This window comes from Chironomus tepperi, unplaced genomic scaffold (assembly GCF_022539635.2).
Source record: "Chironomus tepperi strain 1889 unplaced genomic scaffold, CSIRO-AGI_Ctep_v1 contig_354, whole genome shotgun sequence".
NCBI classification, from domain to species: Eukaryota; Metazoa; Arthropoda; class Insecta; order Diptera; family Chironomidae; genus Chironomus; species Chironomus tepperi.
In genome coordinates, this window is record NW_027226476.1 from 374,053 (window position 1) to 393,210 (window position 19,158).

At 29.2% G+C, this 19,158-nt stretch overlaps 4 protein-coding genes and 1 long non-coding RNA gene across 6 annotated transcripts; 2 read left to right on the forward strand and 3 right to left on the reverse strand.

The window, feature by feature from the left end:
- Positions 1–790: 790 nt before the first annotated feature.
- On the reverse strand, positions 791–7,921 carry LOC139094560 (signal-induced proliferation-associated 1-like protein 2). Its single transcript, XM_070645643.1, has 3 exons — positions 7,264–7,921; positions 2,892–7,007; positions 791–2,812 (listed from the first exon to the last, which is right to left on the reverse strand). Exons 2-3 carry the CDS (start codon positions 6,990–6,992, stop codon positions 2,426–2,428), a joined length of 4,488 nt encoding a protein of 1,495 aa, XP_070501744.1. The 5' UTR covers positions 6,993–7,007; positions 7,264–7,921; the 3' UTR covers positions 791–2,425.
- Positions 7,922–8,404: 483 nt separating this feature from the next.
- LOC139094724 (proton-coupled amino acid transporter 1) lies at positions 8,405–11,159 on the reverse strand. Of its 2 annotated transcripts, none has more exons than XM_070645879.1 (6): positions 11,039–11,159; positions 10,339–10,486; positions 10,159–10,258; positions 9,343–9,896; positions 8,811–9,280; positions 8,405–8,745 (listed from the first exon to the last, which is right to left on the reverse strand). In XM_070645879.1, the coding sequence occupies exons 2-6, from the start codon at positions 10,469–10,471 to the stop codon at positions 8,596–8,598; spliced, it is 1,407 nt and encodes a 468-aa protein (XP_070501980.1). In that variant the 5' UTR covers positions 10,472–10,486; positions 11,039–11,159; the 3' UTR covers positions 8,405–8,595. The 2 variants fall into 2 exon arrangements, with proteins under 2 accessions (XP_070501980.1, XP_070501979.1); XM_070645878.1 differs by lacking the exon at positions 11,039–11,159 and adding an exon at positions 10,869–11,030 and having other exon boundaries at positions 8,406–8,745.
- A 584-nt stretch (positions 11,160–11,743) lies between these two features.
- Positions 11,744–15,034, forward strand: Stam (signal transducing adaptor molecule). Its single transcript, XM_070645615.1, has 5 exons — positions 11,744–11,916; positions 12,462–12,622; positions 12,684–12,800; positions 12,875–14,093; positions 14,745–15,034. Exons 1-5 carry the CDS (start codon positions 11,871–11,873, stop codon positions 14,909–14,911), a joined length of 1,710 nt encoding a protein of 569 aa, XP_070501716.1. The 5' UTR covers positions 11,744–11,870; the 3' UTR covers positions 14,912–15,034.
- Positions 14,089–15,262, reverse strand: LOC139094547 (uncharacterized). The gene is made up of 2 exons (XR_011544783.1): positions 14,589–15,262; positions 14,089–14,489 (listed from the first exon to the last, which is right to left on the reverse strand). It is a non-coding gene; the product is annotated as an uncharacterized lncRNA (long non-coding RNA).
- Positions 15,263–15,354: 92 nt separating this feature from the next.
- Dnz1 (DNZDHHC/NEW1 zinc finger protein 11) lies at positions 15,355–17,136 on the forward strand. Its single transcript, XM_070645616.1, has 4 exons — positions 15,355–15,527; positions 15,597–15,687; positions 15,831–16,097; positions 16,383–17,136. The coding sequence occupies exons 1-4, from the start codon at positions 15,503–15,505 to the stop codon at positions 16,807–16,809; spliced, it is 810 nt and encodes a 269-aa protein (XP_070501717.1). The 5' UTR covers positions 15,355–15,502; the 3' UTR covers positions 16,810–17,136.
- Positions 17,137–19,158: the final 2,022 nt, after the last annotated feature.

Genomic DNA, 19,158 nt, shown 5'->3' on the forward strand with positions numbered 1-19,158 from the left:
AAAATTTCTTATCATCGTAACGGAAAAATTTCCTTTAATTTTTTAACTTTCAGAAGTAATTACGATTACATTTATCATTGATAATTATATAGCGGTAATTATCATTTTTAATGAAATAATTATTCTTTGAGCCTGATGTTTCAATTTTTTCATGCCTGTCTCAAATTAAGACAAAAAGACATATATATAATAAAATGACACAATGAATTTTTATTCAAATAAAGGTTTTTTTTTAATTATTTAAAATATAAATTTTCGTCGCATTAGGTCCTTCAGAAAGACAAATCAACATTTTGTTCTTGTCTTTTTATAAATTCGATTTCCTGTTGGCCACTTAGCAATCATTCACTATTGTATTAAGAATTGAACTTCTTTTCTCTCATCCTTTCATCCAATTCTTTTTAAAACCTGAAAGTCTTTTCAAAATTAAAACTCACACTAGAATATCGAATAAAAGTTCCAATGTCTTTATTGTTCTGTTCTATTCATCTTAAATTTTTTTCCTTAGATCAAGGCACTATATAATAATATTTATCAATGTCTATGAATTAATCGAACATTTTGATTCGAACAAAATATATCATTAAAATTATTAAGAAAAAAAAGCTAATTAAAATTGTTTTGGTATTTTATCGAGAAAACGTTAATTTATGTATATTGTCATTCAATCGAAATTTAAATTACTCAATGGTCTCAATTTAATTTGTTTTGTCTTTTATCGTTTCATATTTATCATCAAAAATAATAATATATTTAAAATTGCATTAATTATAAATGATTTAAAAATTAAAATCTCTTAATTATAGCAAAATGTGTTAATTAAAAATTATTAAAATGTGTGTCTCATATTTTTACTATTTAGTACTACAGAGATAGAGAGAAATTATTTGAGATAATTGAGAATTGTTTGAATTTTTGATTAAAGGGTAAGTGTGTGTAAATGAATTAGAATAAATGAGAGCCTTTGCTTTAAAATAAAGTTGCAATTCAAATAAAAGCCAGAGCTCGAAGTCGACTCGAAAAAAAAAAAAATAAAGCAAGAGTTGAGGGATCAAAAATTTCAGTTTATCTTGTTTAAATATTTGTTCATTTTTATAGACATTTAAAAATCTATGTATTCTAATTTTGTCTTGTCATATTTCCTTAATGGATTATGTATAGGATTTTTCATTCTTCATTCATAAGTGCAGCACATGAAGGCAATATTTAATATAACTTAATCATCTATTTAGGATAAAAACGATTCATTCAAAGCTTAACGACAAACTTTGGAAGGCAATTTCATCAAAAACATTCAAAATTGTATCTATATATTTTGTTTCTTCGCTCCTTATTCATTCATAAAATTATTAAAAATGTGTATTTATTTTTAGTATAGACAGAAATTTTTCTATTCGTTGGTGTATTTTTGTTTTTGGAAGACTTTAAAAATTCTAAAAAGTTTCTATTAAAAAAATTTTTCATTCAGATTTAAAAGCAATTGCCATAAATCGTGCAATATAAGATTTACATTATTGAATTAAAATTATAAGGACTATTAGGACTATTAGAGACGAAAGTTTTTAAAATGGGTGACAGAAAAATGTATAACTATCTAATACTGAGTATGCATGTCATTGAGTTTATGTTTTGTAATTTACAAACAGAAATGTCTAAAGGATATCATAAAAATATTGATCAAAGAACTTCGTCTCATATCTGCAAACATCTGATTTTTTTCTATGAATCTAATTAACTGTAATAGTTATTGAATTTTCTATAGGATGATTATAATACGATATTGTGATGATATTTTAATGGTTTAAGATTGTTTAAAAATTTTACATAAAATGTCTGGCATCTTCAACTTTCTTTCCAACAAGATTACAATTTGTAATATATCAAGGAAGAATATTTTCATTTTTAATCGAAAGCTTTCATGCTATAAATAAATAGTTGTAAAAACCTGTCAATTTATCAACACATTTTACAAAGAGTAAAGTAAATATTTGAAATTTTATAAACCTATACTCCCCAAAAAAGCCAACTTTTATCACATTTTTCATACATACAATCCAAATATACTCTATAAATTTTAATGTCTTTTAAAATTCACAAAGAAATTATATCATCACAACATTTCTGCAATTATGAGCATGTAAGCTTTACTGGAGGTAAGAATACCGAATCTCATGTATCAATACCGACAATTATTGAAAATATTTTTCTGTTTTTGAAATCTCATTAAAAATACATAACGTAAAGGGTTGATATATGCATACCAAAGACACAATACTTAAAAAATTAAGTGTGAAAGTTCATTTTTCGTTGAGTAATTACTGCTGTTGTTTCTGTTTAGAGATAAATAGACTTTTTCAAAAAGAGAAAACTTAAACCTATTAGATAATAAAAATAATAGCATTAACTGTGTAGATAGCTCAGAATGTCATTGTTTATCAATTGTCTGGAAAAACCATTCAGTAAACCGTTTAAGTTGTTGTACAGCTTGTTGACTTTCGTCTTGTAATCTTCGATTTTCCTCTGTAAGTTTTTTGACGGCAACTTCGAGGCTTCTGCGACGTCTTGTCTCGCGCATAATACGATCAGATAATTGCGAAACTTGACATTGTAGTTCAGGCAATGCACCGGCAGGATCATTTGAATTGTTTATATTATTTACACTACTATTACTGCAAACACTCGCGGCACCCGAAATTGAAATTGGAGAATTCGAGTTTGAGACTGTATTGTATAGAAATTGATTAACCGTGATGGGTTCACTGCTTGTCAATGCATTGAGCTCATCATATATGCTCTCTTGATGACCATTTATCTACAAAAAAAATTAAGCAGTTTATATGCAAATATTATATTTTTGAATATTTCATTAGAAAAAATAAACATTTAATTACCTGTACATTTTTGGAAGAATTATTTACAAAACTTTTCCATTCAGTCTCTTTTAGATCGGATAATGTTGAAATTTTATTTTTTGGATGTCCATTTTCATCACTCGGGTTGTAAAAGTGATCTCTCGATGCAGTAGATATTTGGTCTTCTTTTATATGTAAATAATTTGTGTTTTGTACAATCTCACTCACAGGTGAAATTACAGTTGCTGGACGAGCTGTAGTAATTATAATTTCTTCTTCAGGTGAAACTGATTTTGATTTTTGAAATTTCATTCGAGTGTCAACAGGATTAAATTCGGATTCTTCTTTAAATCTTGTTTTTGACCGTACCACTACCGTGTCATCACGAATCATTGGTGTTTTAAGTGGAGATAGCTGATTGCTTGCCATAGATAAATTTCCCAAGCTATGACTGTTAGATGATTTTTTATCACTTTTTAATGAAATTGGAAGATCTCCATCATGAAAATTGTCATCACTTGATCCATGTAAATAGTCTGGGTTTATCAATTTCAACAAATCTTCCTTCAAAGTACTAGTACAATGCATACTAGCTCTATGAGATGGATTTATACTCCTTGACACTCCAGCTTTTAATCTTGTTTCCGCTGCAGGTCTTGGGCTGTTATTTCTACTAGACGAAGAAGAGGAAGTTGAAGCTACAGTTGCCGTTTGAGCTTTCTTTACAATATAAATTGCATTCGTTGTAGCTGAACGCTTTAACTGTGGAGTCTCTTCTTTACTCAATTTCTCCAATTCATCTTCACTATCTTTCATTGGAACACTGTACATTGGCTTAACACTTACTTTATTACTTGATGCGTTTTTATTTTCAACATCATCCATCTGATAGCTTCTATTTAATACGCTTGATTCAGCAGCTGTTTTTCTCGGAGTATGTTCCAAAAAATCACCATTATTGTTCTTATATAATTGCGGATTTTCATGTATTACTGTATTTTCATTATTTTGATGCATTGGTAAAGCATTTCCGCGTTTTTTATAACGACCATTTGAGTCATAATCGGTAACTTGTAAATTAGTGTTTTCAACTACGTCATACCATTTTTCATCATTACTCGAATGTCCACTTGAAGATGAAGTTAATGTTCCCATATCGGGAGCATATCTTCTATCGTTATTAGCCAAAAACGATCTACTTGAACTTGCCGTTCCATAACCAGAACTGTCTACTGATTTAGGCGGAGAAAAACTGCGTTCATTGAATCGTCGCTGAACACCAGATGCTTGTTGTTTTTGGGGTAAATCATTTTCATATTGATAAATTATTGAATTAAACTTACAATTTGAGAGAAAACAGCCACGACGGGGAGAAAAATCTGAGAATGATTCAATTACAGTTACAGTAACTTGAATAGAAGTTTTCAACAAATCAACCATTTGATCATGTGATAATGTGGCAACAGCTATTTTACATATTTCCACTAATCGACATCCTTGCCTTAATCCAGCAGCCCAAGCAGGTCCATTAAGTTCAACTTGAGTGACAATTCCGTCAGGTTGAACATGAAATCCAAGCTGTCCCATTGTATTTCGATGTAAACTTAGTTCTAATGCACCACATCCATTTGATACAGCCCTTAGTCTTTCTATCACTTCTAATTGTTCATCTCTATCACCATAGTCTCTCATATTCATAGTTATGCATTCACCTTGATGATGATAAACTCTTAGAGCATTACCATTTGTAGACCAGCCTAACACTGAACGATTAGGTGCTGCAAAAACTGTTTGTCTCGATGATTCTTCAATTAAAACAAAAGTCTCAGATGATATTCCTAAGAAACATTCCATTTGAGTTGATGATCCGCTATCATGGAGGACTACTTGCCAACAAAATGCTCCCCTTTGAATTGCATCACCCTTAAAACGTGGTTTCGTTGGTTCTCTCTTTTTACTCGGGAATATTTTCAATTTCTGTCCAGTTTCAACAGATGTTTGTGTACTGAAGTTATTACATAAGTCTTTTAAATACTCTTGACGCGTTCTGGTTGCCATTGTTGCAAATTTTTCACTTCTGTGAGCTGCATTCTCAGCATTTATGACTTTTGCGAGCAAAAAGTCAATGAAATTTTTGTTCTTTGAGTAGCAAGCATTACTTCTAATTGGCGGTCCAAAGACTGGAACTTCTCTTGATCTTGAGACAGCAACACGATATGCAGTATTTTCAGAACAAGGATTTACAACGCGAACGATAATAAAAACATGTTGAAATTGAGATCGAATATTTTTGGGTGTGAATGGCAATGCTCCAGGTTCTTGAAAAACAATAGTAACAATATCATTTCCAATATGCCTCTTTCGTAATAGTTGTTGCCGATTATTCGGTGTAAATGGTAGCATTGTTGATACATGAAACATAATTTCACAATTTTGGTAAGCTGTGTATACAGAATGAGTTCCAGTTGAATCCGTTTTATTATCCAAGCCTCCTTTGTAGTTCTCAAAGCCTTTTAAACGAACTCGTTTACCAATGGTCTCTAGAAACTCTGTAAATGCTGGTCCTGCGTCCTCATTATTATACATATCCTCTTCGGTTGCTTGGCCAGCTCGACAATAAAGAATTCCAACCTTATATTTATTCGTGAGACCTTGCTCGTCTAATTTTAACAATTGTTGTTCACACTGAGGTGTATTAATAGCCAACCTCAGACATGAAATTTGTACCTCGGGAGCAATATGATCGATGACATCTTTGGTATTTACTGATTTGTTTGAACCTCTTGGATTTGGTATAGACTCTTCGAAAATGCAACCACGAAGTGTTAGTAATTCACTTGTTCTTACAATCATTCGATAGAGATACTGTTCATTTGAAAATTCGGGAGAAATTGGTTGATATGGAGGTTTATCTCTCTTAATTGAAATTGCAACCGGTCCCAAATGTTCGTCCATTCCAATAAAATTCTGATGCTCTTGTCCGAAAAAATATTTACGATAATAATATGCACCATTGTCAATTTGTTCAATTAGGCTCGTGTTACTTTGGTATGGACATGCTTGCTTGCTCCATAGTGTTTCTCCAATATTACATTCTAATATTGAAGTGCCGTAAGTAAATAAGGGTCGATGTATAGCTCTCTTCTGATGTCTCTTACTTAATGTCTTATTCATTCGAGTTAAACTTACTTCTCTCTCTTCTTCGCCGCCAATTTCATTTCGGAAGAATGGACAGATTTCAATCAAATCATTACACAATCTTTCATCCAAATCCTCATCACCATTATCACGATCAGGAGTAGATGATCTTGAATACATTGCAGCTGCTGAAGCTCCTGTCGTTGTATTTCTTCTTCTTGCAAGCAAAAGACCCCTTACTTTAGCAGCGTATCCTAAATTGGCAGTGATCGATTGGCAATCATAATGAGCAAAAGCTCGTCGTCTAGTTCGTTCTTCTATATCAGATGAAATAGTCGAAACAACACTTGCATTTTCACTACACATATTTATATTGATTTCATCGACCACTGGAATATTTGTCTGCGATTTCGAAGCCTTCGTTTGTCCCCATAATTTTAATTTCATTCGTAGTTTCGGACTCGATGTTACTTGATCAAGCTGATCTTCTAAATTAGAGGAATCAACAGCACTTAGATGATTTTTGTGTATCACTTCTGATTGTTCTTTTTTGTTATCTTTATTGTTATTATTATTGTTGTTATTATTGTTCCTCAAATTTAATACTGCAGGTCTATATTCTTGTAACATTGCAAAAAAATTCTCGCCCTTTGCATTGGATGTATTTTTATCGGATATAATGTCAATCGAACTCTGTGAACCATATTCTCTTCTCAATGGTCCACTAGCATTTGAAAATCCAGTATCAACTTTACCGACATCCAGCAATTCTAAACTCGAATTGCTTCTGTACATATTTTCTCCGTTCATTGATGCAAAGTTTCTTGTTCCAGCCAAGCCAGCTTCCATACGTGCCCGTAGAACATTATGATTATAATATTCAACAGCATTCAATGTCTGTCTCCTCGTTGACGTTTGTTGCTGCTGAGTATTCGAATGAGAACTTGTTGAAACTCCATGCGTTGGAGTTTTTAGTGAATCTACTGTATGTACACCAATCATCCCATTTTTTATTTCCTAATATTTTTTAAATAAATAGAAATATTTTTTTGTTTATTCTATTATAAAAAATCATGTTCTTATCAATAATCACACACATTTTTTTTTTTTTTTTTTTGCATAATGTTTGCAATTGTGAAAAAAGATAAAAAAAAAATGTGAGATATTATGAAAGGAACTTCTTATGTATATTTTTTATGTTTGCTCTTTTGTTATTTTTCTATTCAGTAGAGAAGAAAAAGAATAAAAATAAAAATAAATAAAAACAACTTACTTTAGCATTCAAATCTAAAGGAATGCGCTGACTTTTCACTGTTGTATAGAAATGATCCAGAATTATGCTTTTTAGGTGATTTTTTTTATTTTTGAAGAAAAAATTACACACTAATTATACTCGTTGTGTTATTAAAAAACACTTTTTTCCACCAATGTTACTTTTCTCTGAATAAATTTATTCTCAATTGCTCATAATATTTTTGTAAAACACCAACACATTCGCCATTGGTTTTATGTGTATGTATTTTGATTTTTTAATTAATATTGGTTGTGGTATATAATTCACATTGTTATTTCATTCATAAATTTTCGTATCGAAATTTAATTTTCTTATCAATATAACATTTTATTATTGTTCCTCACATTCTTCAATATTGTTTTAACTTATAAAAACTTAAATTTTCTTAAATATAGATTCTTAATTTTTATTTTCAACACAGATACCTTCTTACTAAGCCTTTATAAAAAAATGACATGAGAACTCAAGCGAGACTTACTCATCCGTGAGCAACTGTTGCTCAAAATTTTAAAAATTCCCTCAATGACGTTATTACAATCATTGAAAGCTTTCTGTTCAGCTTTCTCCTAATGTTAGTAGATCATAAAATTTTTCGAAATTTAAATATTATTAATGCTAAAAGTTTTGTCTGTTTTGTAATTCTTTTCACAAATAGAATTATAAAATTAATGCAGATATCTCATTAAAATACCTACAATTGATTTGGAAGTTTTTTATATATATTAGATTTGTATAAAAAAAAAAAAACGCAAAAAATTAGTGTACCTTGAATAATTTTTTATTATTCTTTTTAGAGCACAACGATAAATAATTACTTACAATTTACAGGAATACATAAATATTTCATATTTTATAAATGTATATAGTTCATAGTTTTATATCATTATTGTCGATCGTTTTCTTTGAAGCAATGGATATTACTAATTAATTAGTTATTGATATTTATTTAATAAATATGTTGATAAGTAAGAAAATTTAAATTGCATAAGTTAATTGATTTGATTAAAATTAACTACACTTATTGGTAAAAGTGCACTAAAAAATGCTAGCTTAGTAATTTAATTGTAAATAAGTAAGTCAAATTCGAATGTACATTGTCAAATAAAACTATTCTTTAAAATAACTTTGTGTCATAAAATTATAAATTAATATGAAATTAGAAAATTTTTGGCATTTAACTAAATAAAATCATCTATATATTTAGTATTTCTAATAAATTAATTGTGAGATCGTTTTTTTAAGTTTGAAACACTAAACATTAATTGATAAAATATGAATTGTATAAATAACACAAAAAATGACGTTTATCATTTACTCATGATCTTGATTTGGATGTAATATTTGAAGTACGCTAGTAAAGGTTCCAAAAATGAAACCCATTATTCCAAAAATTATTATCACAATGTCTTTCCATAGAATCCAATTATACTTTCCTAGTTTGTTTGGCCAGAACGTGATAATCTACAATGATTAACTTATTTTTAGAGTTTCTAATTTAAAAAAAAAAAAAAAATCTTTCTGCCTACCTCAATTATTGGCGGGAAAATTAGAGCCAAAGCGGATGAAGAAACAGCTCCAACTAAAGATATGACAGCGCCAAGGTTAGGAATCATCGCAGCAAGTATGAATGTCAGCAATACTAATGCAATTCTCAATCCATAATCAGCAAATCGTCTGACATGATCTCCGTGCAATTGAGATCGTAGCCATGGTCCAATTATATTAACAGGAACATAAAATTGTATTGTATAACTCAAAAATATTGCAACTGCCATTGCTAATCTTACTAGTTGCGCTAATAAATTATTTCCTAGGTTCAAAGTTATTGATCCTTTCACACTATCACCATACTTTAAGTAACCGAAAAATCCAACGGAAGTATATAAAATTGCAACTATTATCATACCACTGTTGAGCACTCCACCACAGCTTGCAAAGTCTTCCGGTGATTTCAAATTATTTTCAAGTGGAAGTACAACACCGATTCCTTCAAAAGCTGAAAGAAATTAAACAAGATAGGTGTATAAGATGGTTAAAACAAAAGGACTATTCGCATACCATAAATAGCCGTTCCAAAATATAGTGGAAGTTGAGCCCATGTTGCATATGGTCTAACACTTGCGAGTTTTGGTATATCTTGTAGCATATAATAAAAACAAATGACTAGGCCAGCAATTGTCAAAATCGACGCAATAAATGAAAGTGGAGTCAAGTACTTTAAAGTCTTAATTAGGTTCACCAAAATTAATGGAATCAAAAGTAAAATGAGAAAAACATGAGTGTCAAGTTTCATCCAATAATGTGTCAATATTTCTTGAAGATTAACGGCAACAAAGACAAAATACACACAACAAAATCCAATTTGAGTTATAATTAAAAAAATATTGATTAGATTTCTTGCATGTCCCGAATATTTTCGTAGACTTTCCGGGCCAGTTTCAAAACTTGCAAAGCATACACCAGAAAAATTTAACGACGGTACTTGTAGTCGACGACATAGCTCGTGGGAACATTTCACTAAAATGTGCATGCAATGTGTACACACAAATCCTAAGAACAATGTTGAGACTAATCCAATATATAAACCAGAATTTCTGAAGGCATCGGGCATGCTGTGATGAGAGATAAGAAGAATGATAAAAAATATTCATACATGTGCGAAACATATGGAAAGAGTAAGCAAGTGAAGATAAAACTGATTATGTTCTTGTTTAGAACAATAATCATAATTTTCTTTTCTTCAGTTGGCATTGCGATTTGTTTTTATATTTGAACATTGGTATAAATTTAGTTTAGTTCTCGATGAATTCGAGATTTGAAAAACATCAATTACCTAAATAAAAAAAAGTAAAAAATAAAATGTTTATCACTTACGCCAAAATTCCAGTTCCAATGTTTCCTTTAATTAATAAAATCATTGTTTCTAAATTACTCGTTGGATGCTCCAAATTACGATTTTTATATGGCTCATAGTCTGATAAGAATATGATTGAATAATATACAATGAATTTATATGAGTCAATGTTATCATGTTAAGGTTCAATGCCTAATTACCATCGTCTGGACTTTTAAAATCGTCTGATCCATCGACAATGACATTTTCGGGTGAATTACGGACATCAGGCCTTGGCGGAACAGTTTGTTCGGTGTCATTTCCCAAGAGAAGGGGTTGCCGTTCATTTATCATGTCAAAGGAATTTGACTGAAAAACACAAAGAGCTTTCATCACAATTTCTATGAATTTTCAGTTCAAAAAAAATATTTCAATTCAATTCTAGTCTATTCTTAACGAGATTTATCACCGCAATGAAACTCTAGAAAGTAATTTAATCTATATACTCTTCTCTGTTAGACAGACTGGAAAGAATTGATTTAATTAATCTTTGTTTTACTAATATTTTCAATTTAAATGAGATCAATAATATTTATTGAAAAACAACCGTGTAGTATTAAATACAGAGTTAAGGACAGTTAGAACTCATAAATTTAACTTAATTAATTTATTTTTTAATCCATGAATCACTACAAATGATTTTTCTTTCATCTGACAGTTTTTCCAATTCTTTTCACAACTTTTCCCTTACTTCAATCAGATCGAAACTTTCAGATTCCATATTGTGGCATAATTCTTGTACTTTACAAAATTTTAATACTTCTTTTAGAATTGTAGACTGTATACGACATAAAAACTTAACATCTCACAACTTAAAAATAAATAAAATACAGATGTATCTCATCATACTTGTGTACTTACTTTCTAGGTATTTTTCCACGGATAAACGAAGAAAAGTTTTATGTGTGAAAAAAGACTTTTCCAAAAGATGAGCTTTTGTTCAAAAAATGAATCTTTTCCGTTTGATGTTTTTTGAGTGACTAAATCAAAATTATTTATAAGTACCTAATTATGAATCAAACATAATTTTTTTTATTTTTTATTATGATTAAACTGCTCATTAGTAATTTATGTCAAAGCTTTCGTATAATTATATTTCCAAATTTTAATGTTAAAGCTTTTTTAGCTGAATTTTAGGTGTCCCCCTATCCCTTCAGTATAAACTGGTCAAATACTAAATTTAGAAAAGATGTTTTCAATGAAATTAGCTATGCTTTTTCATACAGATATGATTTACAGCAAAATTAAAATAAAACATAAAGCATAACATAGCATAGAAAATCAAAAGTCTGTACAATGATTTCAAGAGATTAATAGTAAATGTAATTGGATATATTTCTAAAATTTTATTGCATGTGATTTATTAATTTTTTGGACTTCAAAAGCTTCAAAACCGTTAATAAATTATTTGAATTAGGTAATTTAGTAAAAATTTAATTCTAATTTCAAAAGCTTATCTTTGCTCAGTGTTGCTCAGTTTTTTTATGTCATTCATAAAACACGTCCATGATTTAAGAAGGCGGCTTACTAACAAAGAGTGCTTTAAAAATACAATTTTTTAATTGACATCATTTTTACACAATCCATTATTATTCATCAGAAATTTTTTTTAAAAATCTTTTTATCTTTAAATTTAATAGATTCTAGCATTAAACTTGGTATTTAGAAACATATTTTTATTAAAACATCTACTATGGGGATATTTGGTAACTCGGCATCACCACTAGAAGCTGAAATAGGTAAGTTTAAAGAGTTTAATTGAATTAAAAATATTATGACATAAATTGCAGAAATTTTTCAATAATTTATCGAAATGAACTATGAAAATATTAGATAAATCATAATAGTTAATGTGAATTAGGAATACAAATTATGATTTGTCTTAGTAATATTCGATATCAAAAAGGATCCTAAATAAATTTTGAACCTTGAAATGGTTAAAGATTGGTAATGATAAAACGTTCTGGACGATATCTACAATTACACAAATACAAAAATTAATTTGTTCGCTAATTATTTGGAAATTTAAATATCACTAGATCCAGTCAAGAAAGAAGTGAAATTTTCTTTGTTTAATTTCTTTCTTTTGTACTTACATGAATTTATATAAAGATAGCGTATTTCGGGTCAACAGTTTGATAAATAAAAAAAGTATTTACGCAGACAAAATATGATGATAATTATGAATCAGCTACAAATAAATATTTCTTGTTCATGTCGTCATTTCATTACTGGATTTTAAATTTATTAATTAATTTTGTGATGTTTTTTGGCATTCTTTCAGAAAAAGCAACGAGCGATACTAATATTACGGAAAAATGGTCTCTTATTATGGACGTATGTGATAAAATTGGAAGTAATCCGATAAATGCAAAAGAAAGTTTGAGAATCATCATTAAACGCCTTAATCATGCTGATCCTCACGTTGTTATGCAAGCTATTACCGTAAATATCAATAAAATCAATATTGTATGTCAATAAATGATTAAAATCTTTCTACTTTCAGTTATTAGATGCATGTATAAATAATTGTGGAAAAAATTATCATTTAGAAGTTGCTTCGCGAGAATTCGAACAAGAGTTTAAAAAATTAGTCAGTAAAAGTCAACCAGCTGTGGCAAATGTAAGTGAATAGGATTATTAATATTATTGTGACATACTTAATATTCAAATATAAAATCTAATACATTTTTATAGAAATTAAAGCAATGCTTGAAAAAATGGGCTGAAGGAGATTTCAAGGCTGATCCACAGTTGAATTTAATTCCTTCGCTTTACAGTAAGATGAAATCTGAAGGACATGATTTCGTAGATCATTCAACGCCAGCTAAGAGAGAATTAGAGAAATCAAGTGATCCGAATGTAGTTTCTAGTCAGCAAGAGGAAGATGATATTGCAAAAGCCATTGAATTGTCGCTTAAAGAGAAATTTACGCCGTCGAAAGCAGCTTCGAATATTACAGCAAATGCTTCATCACTTTATCCATCAATGAGTACTATGTCAAGTAATTCAAGTGCTTCAGCATCGGCTACTAAAGCTCCAGAGCCTCGAAAAGTTCGTGCAATTTATGATTTTGAAGCAGCTGAAGACAATGAATTGACATTTAAAGCTGGAGAAATAATTATGGTGATTGAAGAATCTGATCCAAATTGGTGGCGTGGTAGTAATCACAGAGGTGAAGGATATTTCCCAGCCAACTTTGTTACAGCTGATCTAAGTGCTGAACCTGAAGATCTGATGCAAAAAGAGACTACTAGAAAATCCAATAAAATTGCTAGTAATGCTAATAATAACGAAGAGCCGAAAATCGAAAGACCTATTGAGATTAATGAAGAGGCCATTGATCGTTTATTGTTCCTTTTGCATGAAGCTGATCCGGAAGATCCATCGCAAGACACCGATGAAATGATGAGATTGGAAAATTTCGTAAATCAAATGGGTCCTTTAATTGATTCTGAATTAGAACGTGTCGATAGAAGGCATGCTCAGCTTACTCAACTAAGTAGTGACTTGATTGATACAATTAATCTTTATCATAGTTTGATGAGAGATACTGAAAAAATTCCAATGATGAATACGTTTTCAAGCATGCAAAATCAAATGTATCGTGCAAATAGTTCTTATCGAATGCCAGGAAATATGGTCGATCCACATCTCATGGGACAAATGGGAATACCTGAACAAATGAATCAAAGTTTTCCTTCTCATCTTGTACACCCAGGAAATATGGCTGGTCCAATGAGTCAAATTAATAATCAAATTGCGTCAATGTCACCAAATCAGGAGCAAATGATCCAGCAATATCAAAATCCTATTAATGGCGTTCAAACAATGCCAAATGCAATTTATCAAAACTCTCAAGACATGCAAAATCATCATTCTCTACCACCAACATTCCCTCAAAATCATAATTTAGGTATATTCTTATTTTTATTACATGCTGATAATCTAGAGCATTTCAAATTGACACAATATTTTTTTATGTCATTGTGCACATGAATTCAAACTGTATATGAATATATTGAATTGTTCATGTCAGTTCTACCATTTAAACTTCTTTATTCTCTTGATGATAAGATTGACTAAAATTGATCTTTAGACATTTAGTGTCAGATAACTTAACAGTATGATGAAATTCGTAATATCTGAGCCCCTGTTCCTCACGAGCCTCTTTATTTTTAGTATTATTTATTTTTTTAAGTTGATAGTTTTCTCGTCAAGTTCGTGCTAAAATTCCCGAGGTTCAATCTTAAACTCCTCTTCCAAATTTTGAACTTCCGTTATTTTTTTAATCCGGAATGACAGTTATTTTCTTTTGTCGTGAAACAAAAAGAATGATTTATTTATTTTCATGAATTTGATAGTCATAAATATTTTTACAAAATTGTCTGTTTTAGTTACTGATACCAACCTTTGCGGTTCTAACTCAATATAATGTCATGTAGGTTTGTGTAGTAGTCGTGAATTTATGTTTTATGAAAGTTAATAATTTTTTGTAGTGGGCTAAAAAATTTTTTCAAAAAATTGTGAATTTCAATTCTCAATAAAGTATGATTTCTCTTTTTAGCTCAAAACTATTATCAGCAAATGAATAGAATTGCGCCGCAAAATTTTCAAATGAATCCAAACATGATTCCATTAAATCAGCCACTTCAGAACCAACAACAAATTACGGATATGCTAGGAAATATGACATTGCAGGCACCACAATCATTATATCAACAACAGCCATAAATTATCTAATACAGCATATAAATTTAAAGTAAGTGCTTAATTAGCATGATGTTCTGTTTTATTTTTGTCAAAAAAAAAATTGACGAAGGAAGGAAAATAAACAATTATTCTATTTAAAATGAACAGTTTAATAATATTAATTATCGAAAATACTACAAATAAATGTAATTTTATTTTATTCTAAAAAATATAATACTCATTACTTACTTAATTATGATCCATGGCTTTCCATTTGGAGTTTAGGGATTAAGGCTACAAAATAAGAATAAGAACCACCTCCCTAATATGAACCTAATAGGTAAACGAGCATCTATATCTAAAAAGATCATGGAACAATGCTGATCTAAATGAATGTATGCATCCTTCAATCCTATCTGCAGCATTCTTCATATCGAACTTATCTCGACAGTTAGACACAATTCTTTTTCTTGAAAGTAGTTATCGCCCTACTTACGAAAAACAGTTCATTCATGTTATTGTGAAAAATTTTCGTTGAAAAAAATTTTGTTTAGGAAAAATCATAAATAAATTATAGTCTAGAGAGAAATATGCATAGTTTTTGAATGAACTTATAGTGAAATTAAATTAAAAATGGTCTTTGTGAAGGATGTTTGTGGTAATAAATAGTAAAATATATAAAAATTATGGAAATGAAATAAAATTTGTGAAATTATTCATTTTTTAGGGATAATATGTCTTATTTTTACATATCTGGCATTGTTTTATGCTGACTACGTAGTTACACGATGGATAATCATGACAGTTTTTTCAAATTCGTAAGATCCAGTGAAGTTTTTTTAATGATTTATAAAGTTCGAATATTAAAACGACGAATGTCTAATATTAAAACTAAACAAATATAAATATCGACCGTATAAGAAATATCCAGTAAACTAATGCAATATTTTATTTATTACAGACTATGGGGTCCATTCAATGTATTCCTATTTAACACAATAATTTTCCTTCTTGTGATGTCTCATTTAAAAGCAGTGTTTCTTGATCCAGGAACCGTTCCTCTTTCATCAAATCGTCTAGACTTTTCTGACCTTCATTCGCATCCAAAAGAATTAGAAAAAGATGAATGGACCGTTTGCACACGGTGTGAAACTTTCAGGCCACCAAGAGCACACCATTGTAGGATATGCAAAAGATGCATTAAAAAATTAGATCATCATTGTCCTTGGTATGTACTGAAATTTGTTATTTGCTTTCTGTTTTTAACGGATACTAAATATTTAAATTTTATGGTTCAAGTCGTTAACCAAATTTAAAGTATTGTGCGATTGATGATTTATACATACTAAGCAACAGAAAACATTTTTATATCTTATATTTTTAATATCCATAAAGTCATTCAATTTGATTGATTTTTCCTCGCAAACATGCTTTTCTCATAACGCCGATAATAAATGAAGCATAAATCAATGTATATCTTTATGATAATTTTTTTTTGTATTTTTTTATTTAGGATAAACAACTGTGTAGGAGAAAGAAATCAAAAATATTTTCTACAATTCTTAGTTTATGTCGGCGTGCTAGCAATCTACTCAATCATCCTAATAATCATCACATGGATGTCTGAAGTTGACACAATATCAAATGAAGAAGCTCAAACGAGAATGCTTCATAGTATAATTTTATTACTCGAAAGTGGTCTTTTTGGATTATTTGTCATTGCAATACTGGTTGATCAATTTCATGCAATTTTATATGACGAAACTCCAATCGAGCAGTTACAAATGAAAGGAAGTTATCGACCAAATAGACCAAAGATGTATTTAATGGGAGAAGTTTGTGGACATAGAACACCATTCATTTGCTGGCTGTTTCCATGCGGTGTTACAAATCGCAAATATGAATATGATTCAACAAGCTTTCTCAATCATGACGTTTAAATTATTTAAAAATAATAACTGCTTTGGTATTGTGATGATTAGGACATTAAGAAAGTAATCATATTAAGCATAATTTTTGTCTGATTTAATAAAAAATTAATTAAACTTTTAATTGTTATTTAACATTAAAAAACATTTTAAGACCTTCCAATAAAAAGGAATACACCTAAAATTAAAATTAATTATTGTATCAATTATTTAGAAACTTACAATTTTTTGTTAATCCATACAAATTATAATTAAGAGCACAAATTTATGAAAATTGTAATGTTTTGATTTTTAAAGGTAGTAAAATATTTTACTAAAAATTTGTATGATTTTATAAAACGAAGCATTTTTTATGATATCAAAATAGTTTGAATATTACTTTCATTCAACATAAATTTATCTCATAGCTCACTCCAAAATGCATTTTTACATAAAATTAAGAAGTAGAAGATTTCTCCATACTCTTTATATGTTATTATACGAAATGAAATGTTATTTTTAAAGATATCATATTTATGATTTCAATAATTAAAAACTAACTGAAAAGAAAATCCATGTATGTGTACATAATAAAACTCAATCCTTGAGTATTTAAGTTAATTTATTTATTAAAAAAGAAAAAAACTGAATAAATTTTTTTTGACTTGTATTTCAAGTTTAATTCATTATTTAAAATTCATTTCATAATACATAATTCATTACAAAATTCAAAAATTTAAATTCGAAATGTTCTTTTGATTAGTTTTGTTTAGGACAATGTTTGTTTGCATAACTGCATATTAATATAAATCAGTGCCTATTAAAATAACGAATTTCAACAAATCGAAACTTCATTTTTGCGAATGCTTCATTTTTCCGAACATATCATTTTTCCGAATAATTCTTCATGCAAATATCTATAATTTTTTAATTTTGAAAAACCGTTGAGTATTTTATTTTCGTTAAAAATATATTTTACAATTAAGTTATCTACTTTTTCACCATAAAAATGATTAAATTTAGCTTAGTTCTTCAAAATAAGAAGATAATTTAGAAGAGTGACTGCAATAATGATCAAACGCCTCGAAGATCTGAACGATTGGCAAAAAAACAGAAAAATGATGAAGTCATGATGGATGCAACACATTCAAATGTGGCCGCTCCAAGACGAATTAATGAAGAAGAATCAAGCACAACACCACAGGCCTTCAACAAAATTAGCTATGGCGGTTAAGGTTTCTACTCGATATCATCAACGGTTTTTCAAAATTTGAAAATTATAGATATTTGCATGAAGAATTATTCGGAAAAATGATATGGTCGAACAAATGAAGCTTCGCAAAAATGAAGTTTCGAATTGTTGAAATTCGTTATTTTAATAGGCACTCAATATAAATATATTAATGTTTGTTTTGGGAAATAATTTCAATATTCGAAAGATTTAGGTCAAAAAATCATTCCTTTTTAAACGCATTTTTTTTCAAAAATGCGCAAAAAACTGATTTTTAATCCTAAATCTTTCAAATATCCAAAATTATTTCCCAAAACAAACATAAATATATTTAAGTTAATATGAAGTTATGCAAACAAACATTGTCCTAAACAAAACTAATCAAAAGAACATTCCGAATTGCCAAGCAACGGCAAAAAGAAAGGAATTACCTAAATTGAAGAACAAAAAATGCCTATTAAAATAACGTAATTTCAATAATTCCAAACTTTATTTTTACGAATGCTTCATTTTTCCGAACACATCATTTTTCCGAATAATTCTTCATGCAAATCTCTATAATTTTCAAATTGCGAAAAACCGTTGATGATATCGAGTTTTTTTTTTTTTTTTTCGTCAAGAATATATTTTAATGTTAAATTGTCTTCTTATTTTGAAGAAAAAGTAGATAATTTAATTGTAAAATATATTTTTAACGAAAATAAAATACTTGATATCATCAACGGTTTTTCAAAATTTGAAAATTATAGAGATTTGCATGAAGAGTTATTCAGAAAAATGATATGTTCGGAAAAATGAAGCATTCGTAAAAATAATGAATTTACAAAATACAAACCTTAACCGCCATAGCTAATTTTGTTGAAGGCCTGTGGTGTTGTGCTTGATTCTTCTTCATTAATTCGTCTTGGAGCGGCCACATTTGAATGTGTTGCATCCATCATGACTTCATCATTTTTCTGTTTTTTTGCCAATCGTTCAGATCTTCGAGGCGTTTGATCATTATTGCAGTCACTCTTCCTTTTTGTATTTTTTGGCGCTTCAATCACTTCTGCTGGAACATGTTGGGATGGTTCAATTTCCCGTTCACTTACATCACTGTTAGTTTTGTAGCTAATGTTGATTCTTGTAGGTTGGTTAACTAATTTTGTGTA

Excerpts from the sequence above, each read along its gene's own strand:
- LOC139094724 (XM_070645878.1), bottom strand. The coding sequence starts at position 10,898 with ATGGAATCTGAAAGTTTCGATCTGATTGAA. Across the intron at positions 9,897-10,158 it reads ATTGGAACTGGAATTTTGGC|CATGCCCGATGCCTTCAGAA; the intron begins GTAAGTGATAAA and ends CTCTCATCACAG. Across the intron at positions 9,281-9,342 it reads TTTTGGAACGGCTATTTATG|CTTTTGAAGGAATCGGTGTT; the intron begins GTATGCGAATAG and ends AATTTCTTTCAG.
- LOC139094560 (XM_070645643.1), bottom strand. The coding sequence starts at position 6,992 with ATGATTGGTGTACATACAGTAGATTCACTAAAAACTCCAACGCATGGA. Across the intron at positions 2,813-2,891 it reads ATTCTTCCAAAAATGTACAG|ATAAATGGTCATCAAGAGAG; the intron begins GTAATTAAATGT and ends TTTTTTTTGTAG.
- Stam (XM_070645615.1), top strand. The coding sequence starts at position 11,871 with ATGGGGATATTTGGTAACTCGGCATCACCACTAGAAGCTGAAATAG. Across the intron at positions 12,623-12,683 it reads TTGTTATGCAAGCTATTACC|TTATTAGATGCATGTATAAA; the intron begins GTAAATATCAAT and ends TTCTACTTTCAG. Across the intron at positions 14,094-14,744 it reads CCCTCAAAATCATAATTTAG|CTCAAAACTATTATCAGCAA; the intron begins GTATATTCTTAT and ends TTCTCTTTTTAG.
- Dnz1 (XM_070645616.1), top strand. The coding sequence starts at position 15,503 with ATGGTCTTTGTGAAGGATGTTTGTG. Across the intron at positions 15,528-15,596 it reads CTTTGTGAAGGATGTTTGTG|GGATAATATGTCTTATTTTT; the intron begins GTAATAAATAGT and ends TTCATTTTTTAG. Across the intron at positions 16,098-16,382 it reads TTAGATCATCATTGTCCTTG|GATAAACAACTGTGTAGGAG; the intron begins GTATGTACTGAA and ends TTTTTTATTTAG.